Here is a 17,886-nt window from a genome sequence, read left to right as displayed (position 1 = left end):
AAAAGGTGCTATAAAAGTAGTTCCAAAGTTTAAATTATCTTAGGAATAATTGTGACCACTAAAAGGAAGTAAAATGTGTTGGGCAAATATATCCAATTTCTGGGTTTAACTTCAAAGAGGTCAATCATTATCAGTCACTTTACCAGGCTGAATAGTCTGTGGAACAGACCCAATATGACATTTATAATTTATTTTCAGTGACTCTTTTGGTTTTCTAAGAGTTAGGGGGAAGTAGTTATATAATGCCCTGGTAGTAGGCATTTATAGTTTCTTACAGCCTTCCAAAAACTATATTACATTTTCCATTATGAGAATTTTGGCCCTGAGATTTCACAATCTTCAAATTCGTTGCTCCTTTTAACAGTTAGATCTTTCTTTTTCTGTATAACATGCTTAAAGGGCTAGCTTTTTTTTTAACATTTATCATTTTTTACATTTTTTTAGACAATATTTGCTTCCCTCCACTCCCTCAGATTGAGTCCCCATAGAATTTCCTTCCCCAAGGCACCCGTGCACCATCACCACAATCCCCTGTGTTCCTCCCTCCCTCCCTCTCACTCCTCACCCTCCTCTTCCCCTGCAGGATGTCTCTGGTTTATAATTGTCTGTTTTTGCTTTGTTGTGTTTTGTACTGTTATTTTTTTTAACACTGATGTCTTATTTGGTTCCCCTATATTCCTGTTATAAGTGAAACCATCTGATATTTTTCTTCTTCCTTCTAGCTTATTTCACTGAGCATAATTCTAAAGGGCTAGCTTTTTTATGATAGTTGCAAATATACAAATATAGCCTCTTACCTCAATGTACAAATCATAAAAACCCTGTATTTCTCAGGGTTTATCACTTTCATCTCAAATAAACATTCAACAGAACATTGAATATACAGTATGAAAATACTTAAATACCATCTCATATGATTCTGCAAAGTTCATGACATCTTCACGAAAAACTTCCACAGACTCAAGTAGATTACTTTTAAACTTTGGCTGCACTTGAACTAATTCATCTTGAACAGAAACCTACAATAAAAAAGAATATTCAACCTGAGAGTGAAAGTATAGCATTTAAATGAAAACTATAATTCTTTTCCAGCAAGTTTGTAATCACATAGATGTCATGAAAGCAATAACCCAAATGTACTACAAAGAGACTCCAATTACTGTGGCAAGAGAAACAGTTACTACTATAGGTTACATGCAGTCTCAAGGGCCAGGCTAAGATCTGGGATTAGCAATAGCTAGTAGGTTCACAAGGGCACAGTGTTTGAGCAGTTCCCTGAAAGAGATCTCTATCTTGGTAGAGATGCCCTCCAAATGGTTTTCAATGACGTTTCTCTTAAACCTTCAATCATAATAACTAGCATTCAGTTCATGTTCACTTTCTACCAGGCTCTTTATGTATGTTATCTCATTTAACCTTCACAACAACCCTGTGTGGGAAATATTAATATAATACCCATTTAACAGGTGAAAAAACCGAGCCACAGCGTGACTAAGTATCAGTATGACGTAAGGTTAAGATTAAAAACCTGGCAATGTGGTTCAGGGTCCCTCCTCTCAATTAGCCTTATCCATAGCATCTATCTAGAACATATACTACTTTAAACATAATGGTAGTTGTAGTAAAGGATGGGTCACTGGGCTTAACACTAACAGTTAAAGAGAAAGAAGAATAGTCCAAGTGAATCTTTTCCATTGAATAACAAAGTTGGGCCTTACAAAATCTCAACAGAGGGCCCCTATTTCCTTCCTACCACATTCTCCTAACTAAGCAGCAAGAATTTTTCAAAATAAATGATAATCAATAATGAGCATAAATTTAAATAAACATTTCATACACATCATCACAGAAGCCTCATAACAACATACCAAAAAATCTCTAAAACATTTCTAAATGACCATATGAAGAAATTGAGAAACAAAATTTTTTAACTTGCATAAGGCCACCCTACTGACTGGTGGCAGGACCAGAATCACAAGTCATGGCCCCAGTTTTCAATTCTGTTCTTTGCCACAACAGCTTGCTTCAAACTCATTCAATAAACACTTCCAGTACAAATAAAGGATCTGGATCCTTCCTTGGAGAGCATTTTTATTTTTTTTTTTTCAGATTTTATTTTTATTTTATTTTATTTTTATATTCCCCATATAATTGCAACCCCCTTATTTTGTCCCCATCCCTCCTTTCCCCGCACCCCCCCCCCATAGTGTGTCTCTGGTTCATAGTTTTTTGTTGATTCTGATTTTTTCTTTCTTATAGCTATTCTTTTTCCTGGTCCCTAATTTAGGTTTTCTAGATTCCTGCTATGAGTGAGACCATCCGGTATTTTTCTTTTTCTTTCTGGCTTATTTCGCTGAGCATGATCCCCTCCAGCTCCATCCACGTTGCTGCAAATTGCATGTGTTTATCTTTTTTGAATGCTGAGTAATATTCCATTGTATATATGTACCACATCTTCTTGATCCAGTCATCTATTTTTGGGCATTTGGGTTGTTTCCAAAGCTTAGCTATTGCAAATAGTGCCGCTATAAACATAGGGGTGCAGGTGCTCTTTGGAATTAATGTTTCTGTGTCCTTTGGGTAAATACCTAGGAGTGGAATTGCTGGATCATATGGAAGCTCTCTCTTTAGTGGGTTGAGGAATCTCCACACAGTGGAGAGCATTTTTAATGTGCAATTTGTCATGTGACAAATGAACGTTTACCATGTTCAAAAATGCTTAGAGGGAAATTTATAAACTATAAACAACAACACTAAGAGAAAAGAGATCTCAAATCAGTAATTTAACCAACCACATTAATGAACTAGGCCAAGAACAACAAACTGAACCCAGAGCAAGCAGGAGGAACAGAAAATTTTAAAATAGAGCACAAGGATATGATATAGATAAAAACACTAGAGAAAAATCAAACTAAAAGTTTCTTCTTTGAAAAGATCAACAAAATTGATAAGCCTTACCTAGAATAAAGGAGAAAGGATTCAAATTATGAAAATTGAGAATGAAAAAAGGGGCCAGCACTTCCTACATTATAGAAATAAAAATTATTTAAAGATCACAAGTTGCCAGAGGCAATCTATGAAATGGAAGAAAATATTTGCAAATCATGTATCTAGTAAGGAGTTAATATCAGAATATATATAAAGAATTCCTATAACTCATCAACACATAAGTAACCAGTTTAAAAACAGGCAAAGGAGTGTACTTACAGCTTTACTCTGCAATTTGTTGAAAGAATATCTCAAGGTATCAACTGCTTCTGATTCTTCTTTGGTTACTTCAACTTCAAATCTGTTTAAAATAGCATAGGCTTCCTGGAGGAGGAAGGAAAAGGGACAGAAGTTCAGAATCATCACAAGAAAGCAACTGCCAAATGATTTAGTTACCGTCTAGAAAAACACTGTAATATCTCTGAAGAAGAGAGTATTCTAGAAGAGTGCTTTCCCAAATTAAACATGTATAAAAGGCACCTCGAGATCCCACTGACACTAATATTGAGTCTAGGTCCTAGACACTGAAATCTGCATTTAATAAGTACCTGAGTGATTCTGATGGGGATATAAGCAGATCACACTGAGAAACTATTCTAGAAAATATCCCTAGGGTTATTTTGTGTCTCTCTCCCTCCTTAATCTGGTGCCAACACCATGCAAAAAAAATTTTCAATATCTTTCTATCTATACATATATATATGTTATATAAAGAATGGAATAAATTGATGATGTTGTAGGAGACACTGAAAAAAAAAAACAAAACTAGAATGATCAAAGGGATGCACTGGCAATTGACTTTACCAAAAGAATTTATGCTGAAGAATTAAGCTTCTGCAGTTAGAGAAAAAAAAATGTCATGATAATTTGTTAAATCTTGAGGAATGGGTGGTAGCCCATACCCAAACTTCTCAAATACCAATATTTAAAGGAGTAGTAAAAGGATGAAGTTCGTTAGCTACTAAAGAGTGTGAGCTCTAAGTGGGACTTCAATCATGAAATCATGAGTACTGGGGATCAAGAGATGGCAGTGGGGGGGCTAATTCTCCTGCAAGCAATAAATAATGTCTACAGACAACTGTAAGCAATATATAGTCTATAGATGATTTTAAAGAGAGTAATAAAATGAATTAAGTTTTATTTTTATTATCACCATGAACGAGAAATTCTAAATGTTAGTCATAAAATAATTGTGGAAGACCGAACAATGGTCTCCACACTATTGTCCACATCGTAATCTCTAGAACCTTACCTGGCAAAAGGGACTTTGTAGATGTGATTAAACTAAAGAATCTGAGATGGGGAGATTAGTTCAGATAAACCAGGTGAGCCCAATATAATCACTAAGGGAGAGAAAAAGTGACTGAGAATGTCACTATTCTCTAAGATGTCAAAGATGAGATGATCTCAAGGGAGAGTGTGATGGTATTGCTCAAATGAGCAAAAGACTGCAGATAGTCCATAGAAACTGGAGGCGGCAAGGAATGGATTCTTCCCTAGAAACTCTAGAAGGAATGCAGCCCTGGTGATATATTAAGTTTATCCCCATGAGACACATTTTCAAACTTTTGATCTCTAAAATGGAAAGATAATAAATTTATGTTAGGGTATGGTAGTGTGCTGCAGAAGTAACAGGCAACTAATGCAATACTCTTCCATATAAACATCATTTGTTGATCTAAGTTGCAACAGTTTGCTATTAAGCCTAAATGTACCATTCCCACCACACTGCTGACGGTCTCCAACAGTCATGAGTGAGAGAATCCTATAACTGGTTTCCAAGGAAAGCCAAAAATATTTGGGTAACTTGCCTGACATGTGGGGACTGAAGTAAGAGTGTACAACCCTTTTCTGTACAATGTTGGTGCCAGCATAAAAAATAATACAGTCTATTGTTCTGCAGTAAGTGTCCAGTAGTATTAATATATTAATATTCCTTTGTATACTGTTCATTGTTGATAATTGTCAGCATCAGAAAGGAGAAACAGGCAGAGTGTGCCATAAAACGGATGAAATATGTTAATAGAATTACTTTTTTAGTGTGTACCTGTTTTTTAAAAACAGTATTTCAAGAAAGAAATAGGCAATTATTTCTTACTTCAATTGGTCCCAAAGTCATGTCCATTTGAATTTCATTATCACGGATACAGGACAAGGCTTCCATTGCAAATCTGACATCATCTAAATCACGGATAGGTCTAGACAACTTTTTCAAGTATTCATTGATAAATGTTATCATGTCTGACATTTTCTTTTTGTATTCCTCATTCAAGTATCTGCAGAGTAACATCTTCCATGCCTTAGCCTCAATTGATAAGGCCAATTTCATGGGCTCTGGTGAAGACAAGAAAAGATCAAAATAAAATGAAATTTGACATTCTGAAACTACACATTCACTTTTTGTATAATCTGGAGCATCTATAACTGTACTGTCCATTATACATGTTGAACACTTGAAAAGTTAGCCTGAATTAAACATGCTGTAAGCAATGTTATTTCAATTTTTAAAAATTAAGAAAAAGCAAATGTGCTATAAGACTACTAGATTTTGAAGACTTAATTCCTATCTCCATAGAGTATGTTAAACTGTGCATGAGAGGAACACTAAAACTTATGGGGAATTACTTTGAGAATTAGTTCTATGGGAATTAGTTCTAGGACTGTCCAGTTGTATCTGGCCATCCCATTAGCAGCCTTCATTCATCACCCCCTCCTCCTTTTCTTCTAGGTGGCCCAACACAATGGAATGGAAATTTGGATTTCTGCCTTGGATTTCTTTATACTCCAATCTTGACCTCTTCTGCATGATTAGAAAATGTATTGATATATAACCAGGCCATGTACCCAGAGCCTACCCGATTGTCCCAGGCAATCCTGGCCTTTCATGGTTCAGTTCAGAAACCCTTCTTGAGAGTTTGGAAGGATATTTGAAGAGGAACCAGATAGAGAAGCAGAAAAAGTCATGCACAGAGGCAAGAAGAATTGAGAGGCAGAAAAAAAGGATTTCCTCAGCTTCCTATACTGTACCTGCTTCTGGTCTATTCCTAAGATTTCATTGCATCTTGGATTCTTGGATATACTTTTTTCCCCTTAACATAATTCAAGTACATTTTTATTCCTTGAAAACAACATAGCCCTAAATCATCAACTTTTGTGCATTCTTTCTTTCTCCTCACAATACCCATAATCCCTAGTCCTGCCAAGTTTGAAACATGGCTGCTCCCCTCTCTCTCAACCTCCAACAGTTAAACTGAGTATAAAGAGTATAAAGGGCTGCTCCCCTCTCTCTCAACCTCCAACAGTTAAGCTGAGGAAAGTGCAGCCTGAAAAGAGACACACGCCAGCATGCTGACTTGAGGCTGTGAGGTATGACCTCATGAGAGATCTACATCTCCTAGACCTTTCTTCTTCTTTTCTTCAGGCCTAGAGGATTCATTCACGTTCATCATTCTTTATAACTGTGATCACCTGTTCCATTTCTTAGTTGCTTCTTTCTAAAATCAAGCATCTGACCAACTAGAACACTGTATTTAGGCTAGAGTATTACCCACTCTAAGGGAAAAACTCGAGTCCTTGTAGTTATTGTGCCGGGTGTATAGCTTCTGATTCCTAACTAAATAATTTCCCCAAGTATTTGGGATTCTTCTCCAAATCACATCCTTCCTTGATATAATAATAGTATTTAATATTTATTAAACATCAATTATTTGTTAGACACCAAGCTAAGTGTCTCATACAAAATAGATTATGAGGTGGGCACTGTCATTATTATCAACAGGAGAGATGGAGTTTAAAGAAGTCAAGTAATGCTGGTAAGGCAAACTTGTCTCCTTAAAGGTAGAGCTGAAAATCTACATAAGGTCATTGAAATATCTTCTCAGAATAAAATCTTACAACTTAGGAACTTAGGACAAGACTATTATATCTCTGTGACTATAACAATAAGTAGACATCACTACTAGTTTTAAACCCAAACCATAAACCAACTCACCTCAGTTCACATATTTTTACAAGTAAATCAGTGTCAGCCCCACCCTTCTGAATATCAACCAATCAGGAAGAAAATCTCAAGAAGCCCACCTCTGAGTGACAACCAATCAATTACAGTCTCACATGAAATATCTTTTTACAGATGATGTTAACTTATTTAAACCCACAATCGTTGGGCTCCATGCTGCCCAGATATTCTGTATGAGGCCAATTATCTCTTCTGCTAGGAACACTATGCCTGAACAAAGCTCTCCCTCACTAGATAAGCTATAAAGTCAGCTTGCTCTTTTTATTTCAGAAAGGAAGTGGCTGTTTGATCATCCTTTGACACTGTACTCCAAATGGATTAACTATTCCAGAAAACCCCAAACTGTTTGATTCCTATCTCATACATACAACCTGCTCTCCTCACAGTAATCTGAAAACATGTTTCACCTGTGATTTTATTTGTTTGCCAGTTGAGGAATTGTGAAGTGTATTAAGCCACCTGGCATAATATTATATATGAAAGATATATATAATATATACTACATATGTTATGTGAACATAAATATTTTATATATGAACAACATTGGTGGTCCAGAAATATTTACAATATTGTATAAAGGTACCTCACTCACCGATTTCCAAATAACATAAATTTCATGTGGAAATACAGATACTTTACATAATTAATAAATATTCTTCAGTACCTGTATGCAATTCAAGTGCTCCTACAACAATAACAGGCTTCAACTCATCAATCTCCTGTTCAAAGGTAGCGTAGCGTAGAATTTCTGACCTGATCTCAGTGAGGGAAGGGTTGTTAGCCAAAAACTCCTGCAGTAAGGAAACAACATTATCATTAATGTTTGGACAGTATAAAGTTTACAGTTTTAATAGTTCAATTAGAAAATTGCATTAGCTTATACACTTTTCCATGTGTATGTGCTGTCAGGTTAGTGTCTGGGTAAAGAAAGCGATGAACCAGTAGCACTGGGGGCAGAGGCTCATGGAAGGATGTTCATAGACTATCAGGAAAGATGATTCAGAGCTATAATATTTCCTTGAGTCTCTAACCAAAAACATAGCTGAGTCTGTTTAAGTGTGACACACCCTTGAATCCTTGACCTCTAGAGAGTGTCTGGAATACAATTTACTGAAGTGAATTAAAAAACAAAATCTACTTGAGCCTCATTATTATCAACAGCCTTAGAGTGAGAATGACACCAGATACAAGGCGTCAGGTCACTGACATGTATAGGTTCTTGGCCTCTGCTCAAGAATTCTCATCAATGTCATTACTGTTTTCCTGGTTCTCCCATGAGTTAGGGAAAATTAAAACCCACACTGCATCAGAGTTAGTGAAAATCCACCTTCACTCTCATGTCCCGGTCCTCTGTCCAGAGAGTCTTGTACTTTTGAAAGTCCTGCAGGGCCTCCTGAGCTACCTTTCTCAGAGAGTTCACAGAGGAAGAAAGGAGGAGGACCAACTTGGAGATATCCTTATGCTCGGCTACTCCTGGATAAAAATTCTTCAGCTTCCTCGGAGGAATAATTTCTTCAAAAGACCCTAAAAGTAGATGTTTTTATACTATAGATAACTTGCTATATTCCAACTTTAACATTATCAATTTTAATATTTATAGACTTTTTTCAAGATGTATTTTCTGAAAGACCCTCCCTCCAAGTAATTAATAACTATTCTCTTCCTATGTTCACTTATTCTAACTAAACTATTATGCCAGATTTTGAGGTCCAGATTTCTTTAATATGGGAGAACTATTATCAGAGGAGAAAACTGAAAGACATTGATTAAACCCCCTCAAAGTTTTAAAAGTCTTCCAAGGAAAAACAAAAAGAGTTGAAATTGCTACCCTACAGAACAGCATCATGATTAAAGCACTGTATGTGTTACCCAAATTGTTACAGGATATGTCATCGCAAAGGGGAGAGTAGCATCACCATGGCTGTGGGCGCAGAAGCCATCTTCCCTGCCCCCATTTCTGCCCATCAGCATCTCAGGTGCCTTGGACTACAACTCCCAGCATGCTATCAACCAGACAGCTGGAACGGGGGAAGCCGGGAAGGAGGAAGGAAAGACAGTGGAGAGGCTGCTCCTGATACTTTAGGGTAGCGGCAGGCAGCTACATCAAGGACAACAGCAGCCATCATTGACATTGAGGTGGATTATTCAGCTGGGATGGTATATTGTAAATCTCAGATCTCTCCCCCTCTTCAACCCACTGGGCCCTGCCCAGCTCATGGCTTGTTTTCCTTGTTGGGAGGCGGTTTGGACTCCTAGTAAGCTTTCCAGCTTTGGGCCAAGCCTCTTTGGCAGGGAATTTGCCCACAAGGGAACGCATAATTTTCAGAGTTTGATCAGGAATCTCTCTCCTACTCATCTCTATCCATTCCTTTTTACCCACTCCCTGATAAAGATCATTGATCATGCTAGAGTTTCACTGCTGCTTTGACATGGTGTAGATGGTCAGACCCTTTTAGGAAGGGCAAAATAGGTTTTTCCCCTTAATGGTTTGAGGGCTTCCCTAGAAACCCCTCAGTTTGATGCAGTTTCAATTTGTTTCCCTAACTGGGAATGAGCCTCCTCGTTACAAAATTACCTTATGTCGGTTATTTAATATTCACAGAAATATTTGTGAGGATTAAATGAAGCAACATATGTTCCTCTTCGGCTTAGCATCTGGTACATAGAGGTGATGGAATCACTGCCATCCACCACCATAAACATCTCTTGCCAAAATCTGATTCTGTCAATAACTTAATGGAAATTGTCAAGTGTTCTCTATCAAGCAAAAACCAGATATTTTTGTTTTGCACAAGCAATACCTGACTAATTTTTTTGACTTTTTTAAACATTTATCATTTTTTACATTTTTTAGACAATATTTGCTTCCCCACATCCCTTCAGATTGAGTCCCCATAGAATTTCCTTCCCCAAGGCACCCGTGCACCATCACCACAGTCCCCTGTGCTCCTCCCTCCCTCCCTCTCACCCCTCCTCCTCCTCCTCCCCTGCAGGATGTCTCTGGTTTATAATTGTCTGTTTTTGCTTTGTTGTGTTTTGCACTGTTGTTATTTTTTTACACTGATGTCTTATTTGGTTCCTCTATATTCCTGTTATAAGTGAAACCATCCGTTATTTTTCTTTTTCCTTCTGGCTTATTTCACTGAGCATAATTCCTTCTAGCTCCATCCACATTGCCGCGAATGGTATGAGTTTATCTATTTTGATTGCTGAATAATATTCCATTGTGTATATATACCACATCTTCTTGATCCAGTCATCTATTTTTGGGCATTTGGGTTGTTTCCAGGTTTTACCTATTGTAAATAGTGCTTCAATAAACATAGGTGTACAGGTGCTCTTTTGAATCACTGTTTTTGTGTCCTTTGGGTAGATCCCTAGGAATGGAATTGCTGGATCATATGGTAGCTCCATTTTTAGTAAACTGAGGAACCTCCAGACAGCTTTCCACAATGATTGGATCAGTTTGCACTCCCACCAGCAATGTAGGAGAGTTCCCTTTTCCCCCGCATCCTAGCCTACATTTGTTGTTGCTTGTTTTTTTTTGATAGGTGCCATTCTTACTGGTGTAAGGTGGTATCTCAGTGTGGTTTTGATTTGCATTGCCCTGATTATAAGGGATGTTGAACATTTTTTCATATGCCTGTTGGCCATTTGCATTTCCTCTTTGGAGAAATGTCTTTTGAGTTCTTCTGCCCATTTCTTGACTGGATAGTTTGTTTTTGTTGAGCCATGTGAGTTCTTTGTATATCCTTGTGATCAGTCCATTATCAGTTGGATGGAGTGCAAAGATTTTTTCCCAACCAGTGGGATGTCTCTCCGTTTTGGTTAATGTCTCTTTTGCTGCGCAGAAGCTTTTCAGTTTGATGTAATCCCAGGGGTTTATCTTTGCCTTCACTATCACAGCTTTGGGTGATGAGTCTTTAAAGACGTTTCTGAGATAATACCTGACTATTTAAAAACAGTTGCCAAATGCTTTTTTCTGTAATGATCCTGTGGTTTTTGTCCTTTAGTCATAGGGTATATTTTAGTAAGTTAAAACTATCTTGAATTTCTGGGATAAACCCTTTTTACATGTTGCTCAGATTCAGTTTGCTAAATATTGTTAAGGATTCCTGTGTGGTCACTTCAATTGAAGAATCTTTAAAGAACATTTTTTTAATATAAAGAAGTGAAATTTAAACATATTTTCTCCTATGGTTTGAGCTTTTTATGTCTTGAGAATCTTTCTCTGCCCTGATGTCATAAATATATTATGCTATATTTTATTCCAAAAGTTATACAATATACACTTTATATTCAATAGAAGTGTTATAAAATATAGAATAGCTACTAAGATACATGCAAGATCTACTTTTTCTCCTATATAGATAAAAGCCCCTACTCCACTTATTAAATAGTATATTCTTATACACACACACACATATATGTAGGTGTCTGTGCACTCTGCCCTATTCTGCTGACCTACTCTTGTTCCAGGGATCTATTCTTGGACCATTAAAAGACTACAATTAATTAGTCTGACTTTATAATACTACTACTATTTGGCAGGGCTAAATCATTGCAGAATTTTTCTTCACAATTTTGGAGGCTATTTTTGACTTTGCATTTCCACATACCTCTAAAATAAAAATTCACAAATTATTGAAAAAATAATGTTGGGATTTTGTAGCAATTGTAGTGAATTTGTAAATTAGTCAAGGAATTGGTTTGTTCCTATATTTCATGTCATTCAATAATAATAATTTTCTACAAAAATGCTACGCAAATACTTTTTTACACTTACTTGCTAAGTACCTTATGATTTTTGTGGCTGTAAAATATCTATTTTTTATTACAGTTTTCCAAGATATGATTGACATGTAATTCTACTACATTTTAACTGAATTATTGGTCATTATAGAAATATTTTCTTTTTGCATGTTGGTCCTCATAAATAATCATTACTGAACACATTGCTTTGAATAATTGTTTCTAGGTTCCTTGGATTTTCTATGGATTGATTTACAATCATTATTCTCATTTTTATTATTTTATTTCATAGCAAAATACTGAATAAGTGATAAGAGCATACTTGCTTGTTTACTCTTCATTTTAATAGGAAGGAAATATTTCTTAATTTTCCACAAATACCATTCTCAGAAAGTCTCTCATATTCCTAGTTTGCTAAGAGAATGTGTGTGGGTGAGTGGAATATAGTTCTATGTACAGAAATGTATATAAAATACTTGTTAAAAAAAGAATAACATGTATATAAAACACAGGCTAAAGGAGAAAAAGAATTCCAGCATACTCAGCAGCACCCAGGGTAAGAATAGAAGCTGCCAATATAGGTAATCCTCTCAAAGCCCCTCTCCAATCACAGGGTTCTCCCTACTCCCAGAGTAACCATAATCTTGAATTTTCTTTGACAATAACTGGCAAACCTATGGTGGTTATACCTGGTTTGCAGGGGGCGGGGGAGGGGTAATCCTAACATTACCTCAATTTTAAAAGTAAATAAATTTATAAAAATATATCTCATGCCAGGCCTCCCCGGTGGCACAGCGGTTGAGCGCTGGGTTGTGAAGCTGCCCGCAGCCTCTGCAGCACCGGTTCAATCCCTGGCCATGGGCGAGGATCCCACATGGCGCCCAGACCTCTCCTACAGCCCGCTGCTCCCCTCAGCAGTGTACTTCGGTCCTTCTGCCTGTTCTGTTCCCCGCTCTGGCTCTGGTGAATTCTCTCACCCTCCCACGCTTCTGACTACCCAGTGCTTGTATAAATAAATAAATCTTAACTATATATATATATATATATATCTCATGCCTCTAAAAAAAAGATAATTTACAGACAGACCAATGTGCTCATCTCTAAACACATAGTGTTTAAGCATAAACCTAGCTGTAAAGGAAAGAACACGAATTGCCCATGTTTAGGTGAAGGTTCCCAAGAGAAACACTAAGCAGAATCTCTGGGTCTGGTCTGGCTTCAGCTCTCCTACACATTTACAACAGTCCTATGTAGGAAATTTGTGGGATAGGATCATAAGTGAACCCTAAAGAGTATACATCTCATTATACACAGGGTATCCATGGCTGTTTATTAGCCAAATAATGAATTTCCATCAGAAATAGGGTCAGGACAGAGTGCTAATCTGTATTTCCTAGATCACAATTCCCTAAAGTTCTCAGTAGCAGGTTAAAACAGAATTTTTCCAAGTGATGAAATGAATTTCCTCAGCCAACGTAGGGCAATGAGAATAGAGCAGTGAATTCATCAGCACAAGGGAAAAGCAAACAAGCACAGCCAAGAATACAGACCAGGCTCACCCAGGCACCCAGTCTTCAAGTTAGAAGACAGTACAGTGGCATCAGGCATCTTGCTGAAGCCAGTCAAAATTTGACTATTTCTTAGGTAGCAGTGGCTGCCTGCTCTTCTTAGAATAGAATTGTCATTTTGTAATCATCCTTCAGCATTCACTGGGAATTCCCTTCACCTCTCTGCTGTATTTTATTCCTGTTTACAATATTCTACATTTTTTCTCTTTTTATTTTCTTGTTTTGGTGACTTTGTGGAAAAAAGGTGTATTAAGGGTAAATTTTTTTAAGACATTGCATGTCTGAAACTCTTTACTTACCATCTTATTTAGCAGAGAATTTGGCAGAGAATAGAATTCTTACTAGGAAGGTTGATGATAAGTCAAAGATTCTTGCATCTAGTGACTTTAGTTTTACATTTAGCTTATTATAATAATAGAAAAACATATGGAATGAACCAGAGAGAGAGGAAACAATAACAGCAAACAGTTGAATTCTAGTCCTCTTATCTAGGTACATCCCCAGTGCTGTCATGAGGTGAGTGACCTTGAACAAATTATTTAATCTCTCCAAAGAAAGTGATGAAATATTTATTTCACTAGGCATTAGATATACATAGATTATGTATGTGTATGTGTATATATACAAATATAGCTCCATCCAGACCTCCTTGCTTCTAATTTTCAATGTTGTTACTTCCAGATCAAGTCTCGTCATTCCTCACTGCCCAGGAGTTCATAGATATTGCTTCAGATCATTTCTCCTGCCTCAAAAAGATAAGACTCTTTGAAGTTCTCCCGACTGAGGAAATTCCTCCTCTCACTGTCCTATAGGGCCACTCCTGAGTAGGCTGTAGTGTAACAGAAATCCTTTTCAGCTCACACCAATATATCAAGCCAATTCATCATAGACCAGACCTGAGGTTGTTCATTCTCCATTAGTGGGCAGTAGGGATGTAAACAGAGAAATCAGAGATGGTGTAATATAAGAAGGGGACCTGGGCCACTGTTTATGTAATTCACTTGGTGTCTTGAATTTGCAGTGGAGGCAGTATCATTTCAGAAAAAAAGATTGAAAATTTTCTTTTTCAGTTCCACCTATTGTTGAGATCATGCAATATTTGTCTCTCTGGGTCTGGCCTATTTCACTTAGCATAATGTCCTCCCGGTTCATCCATGGTATCACAAGATAGCAGGATTTCCTTACTTTTCAAGGTTAATAATAATATTCCAGGGCCTCCCCCATGGCACAGCGGGTTGAGCACAGCGCTGGGAAGCTGTCTGCAGCCTCTGCAGTGCGGGTTCTATTCCCAGCCAGCCAGGGAGCTACCCACATGGCGTGACAGACATCTCCTATCTCACCCGCTGCTCTCCTCAGCAGTGTATTTCAATCAGTCTGCCTGTTCTGTTCCCCACTCTGTCTCTGGTGAACCCTCTCACCCTCCCACACCTCTGGCCTGTACCCCAGCTCTTGTATAAAAATAAATAAATCTTTAAAAAATAATAATATTCCATTGACTGTTATTCAATTAATTCAATAATTCAATGAATAATATTCCACTGTTAACAAACTCATAGTAACAGAGGTTATCAGCGACTGGGGTAGAAGGGGAGCTATTGATCAAAAGGTACAAACTTTCAATTACAAGAGAAATAAGTTTTTAGTCCCATTGTACAGCACAGTGACTACAGTTAGTAATAATGTATTATATACTTGAAATTTGCTAGAGAGCCAAATAAATCTCAAATGTTCTCATCACTAAAAGGTAACTGAGAGGTAATAAATACATTAATTGCTTTGTGGTAACCACTTTACAGAATATCCATATATCAAAATATCAAGTTATATACCCTAAACATATACAATTATTACTTATCAAAAATAAATAATTTTTATTTGTAGAATGGTAAAAAAAAAAGTTTTGCTTTCAATACAAGGAAGTATCCAAATAGCAAACATGTCCATGAAATTGGGGGTATCTTATCATACCCATAATTATTTAAGGGAATAGCATATGTACACTACATATATTTACAAGGAATACATGATCCAGGTCTTTCAAGCACTGGGTTCTAGCAAACTAACTTTATCAGATCAAATTCAATACTGAAAGTACATGAGTACTAAGAATTATTGTAATTTTAAACTTCGAATTTAAGATTATATTAGAATAGTGATAAAAATCCTTGTTCGCCCATGACTGAAATCTAGAAAGAAAGCTATGCATGTTGTTTAAGACAGAAGATGAAAAACCTCACCTTTTGTTTTGAATACTGAAGTTAACAAATAAACCTGTAAAAATTACTTTAAAAATCAATATTTATCATAATCAGGAAGAAAGAAAGATCATCTACTGACTGTCATAATTTTAAGATTCTATTCTTCTATATTTGTTTTAACATCCTTACTCTCTTCCCTCTTCAGCTTCTTTCCTGTTGGATGGGACTGTTCAGTAGTGGTACGGGAGGAACTGGAAATGGCACCCTTGATGTTGCGGGTTTGCTGTTGCCCCCAATGAGCCACGCCTCTGCTGACCTCCAAGGTTAACTGGATCATACGGTTAATGGCTTGTTGAATGTCATCCAAACTAGGAACCATCACCTGGGGAAAAACCAAACGAGTTCCTGATACTGTCAGCCCATGCAAATGGCTCCCTCTGATTCTCACCATCCCTTTCTCCTGAGTGGGGAAAGCCTCAGGCTGTCCAGTGGAAGGCTGCTTCAAGGAGAGGAATGTTAGAGGAGGGTAAGCTGCAAACACTCTCTGACCTCAAGTCTTCCCATTCTAGGCATCCCTGCAGACCAAAAGATCAAACACAGTACCTGTCATCCTTTGCCTGGGAGAGTGGCTGGATGCAGCCCAAAATTGTGGGCCATATGTTGGATGTCTATGAAGCAGAATAACTGAAGAAACTATACTGCCCGAGATTCTGACTTTAGTTCTTTGAAATGTGTGAAAGAAGCTACTCTTTGGGAGGCCACACTGAGTAGCTGTGGTGTTAGGTGAGTCATAATTATCAGTGTCTGGGCCATCACCGAATGTACTTCAGTCATTCTGCATGACTTAGAGTTCCAGATGACAATAAGGGGCTGGAGTGAAGATGCAGATGTGCGTCATGAGAAGGCACAGGGATCCACAGAGCTCAGGGCAGGGGTGCTGTCCTTCTATTCTGCCATCCTCAAAGTTGTATCTTTAAAGGCCAGGATATAGTCATATTTAGATAATCATCTTAAGAAAAAGCAAGATTTTGGGGGGGGGCTTGAAAATTGATGGCTGAATGGATATCGTAAATGAGTTAAATCAGGCTTTTTTACACCGTCCCACCACTAGCCTCTATGACCAGCATCAACAGCCTTGCACGTCTCCCCTGTTAAGGACACCTGGGCCCAGGGAGCACAGGCACGCCTAAGTGTAGGTGCACACACCTGGGCCTAGAAGGCAGGGCTAAAAGGGAGGTGTCGCTCTGGTGGGGGTGCGGGGTGGTGGGGGTTGGGGCTCAAGTTGCTGTCTCCCTGATGGCTAGTTTCCCTTGTTCAGTATTAAAGACCTATAAAAATGATACTGAGGGCTCAAAAACTCTCTTTTCCATCTGCAAGAACCGACAGTGAACCTACCTGGCCTGGGATGGTTGCACAAACTTAACTCTAATGTCAACATTCAACACACCATTAATTATGCAGAAGTTTTTACAACAGATATATGAATGTCATAATTTTGAATTTTGTTAAATACTAAGACAAAGTCAAAGGATACACAGAACCAAAAAGTTATTGTAAATGAAACTCACATCAAAGGCTATACTTCTTCAATCCATTACCAAAATATGATTGTGTTCATTTGAATACTTAATGATACTTACCACATTAGGAATTGCAAGATGCACTTCAGCTTTTATAAAGGAAACAACATCTTCTGACTTTTTTCGTCCATAAGGGCTGTAATAAAATGGACATTTAACTTAGACACCTTCACCTAAAACTCCACAGGTAGCTTGGTTATGCTATAACTTTTAATCCTAAAAATAAAGGCCATTTGCAAAGTACTGAATTACATGAAGTGAGGAGGATATTTATAATGGAACCACACATCTCAGAGAACTAAGAAAACGTAACTTTATATTCTTGGAAGTAAAATATTAGTCTCATATATATTTCCTAGCATTTTAACATTGATCTCTCATAGTTATAATAATAAAAATATAATAAAAATATGTTTACTAAAAGCACTCCTTGTTTCCAGCCCTGTAACAAATGCCAGATAAAATTACCAATAAAAAGCATATACCAGCATATATGTTTATATATTTTTCTGCAAGATTAAAACAGAAGTTTCTGATTAAACTCTTCTATAAATTGTTGTCATGTTCAGGCTGTACAGACATACAAGTACAAATAATGAAGGACACACAACAGAATTACATATTATTTTGGTTAGCACCCTCTGCCTTGACCTCTGACCCCATCCCAGACAAAATTATAATAAGTGTAAACTTACCATAGCAAGAAATACTGTCATTATAAAAGCTAAACCTCCATCTACAAATATAAGCAGATGAAGGGATAAATCAAAAGAAACATAAAG

At 37.2% G+C, this 17,886-nt stretch overlaps 1 protein-coding gene across 4 annotated transcripts in view; it reads right to left on the bottom strand.

Moving 5' to 3' along the window:
• Positions 1-17,886, bottom strand: part of DNAH8 (dynein axonemal heavy chain 8) — a 323,660-nt gene that overhangs the window by 205,280 nt on the left and 100,494 nt on the right. For all 4 annotated transcript variants that reach the window (XM_037519635.2, XM_037519639.2, XM_037519637.2 and 1 more), the window contains exons 25-31: positions 17,165-17,240; positions 15,714-15,906; positions 8,334-8,530; positions 7,671-7,797; positions 5,087-5,322; positions 3,208-3,312; positions 906-1,019 (exon numbers count right to left, since the gene is read on the bottom strand). In XM_037519635.2, the coding sequence (XP_037375532.1) occupies positions 906-1,019; positions 3,208-3,312; positions 5,087-5,322; positions 7,671-7,797; positions 8,334-8,530; positions 15,714-15,906; positions 17,165-17,240 (1,048 nt within the window). The remainder of the gene's footprint in view (positions 1-905; positions 1,020-3,207; positions 3,313-5,086; positions 5,323-7,670; positions 7,798-8,333; positions 8,531-15,713; positions 15,907-17,164; positions 17,241-17,886) is intronic.

The sequence above is a fragment of the Talpa occidentalis genome, unplaced genomic scaffold, assembly GCF_014898055.3.
Source record: "Talpa occidentalis isolate TD23 unplaced genomic scaffold, MPIMG_talOcc4v2.1 talOcc4.2, whole genome shotgun sequence".
In the NCBI taxonomy this organism is placed as follows: domain Eukaryota; kingdom Metazoa; phylum Chordata; class Mammalia; order Eulipotyphla; family Talpidae; genus Talpa; species Talpa occidentalis.
This window is presented reverse-complemented; position numbering and strand designations above follow the sequence as displayed.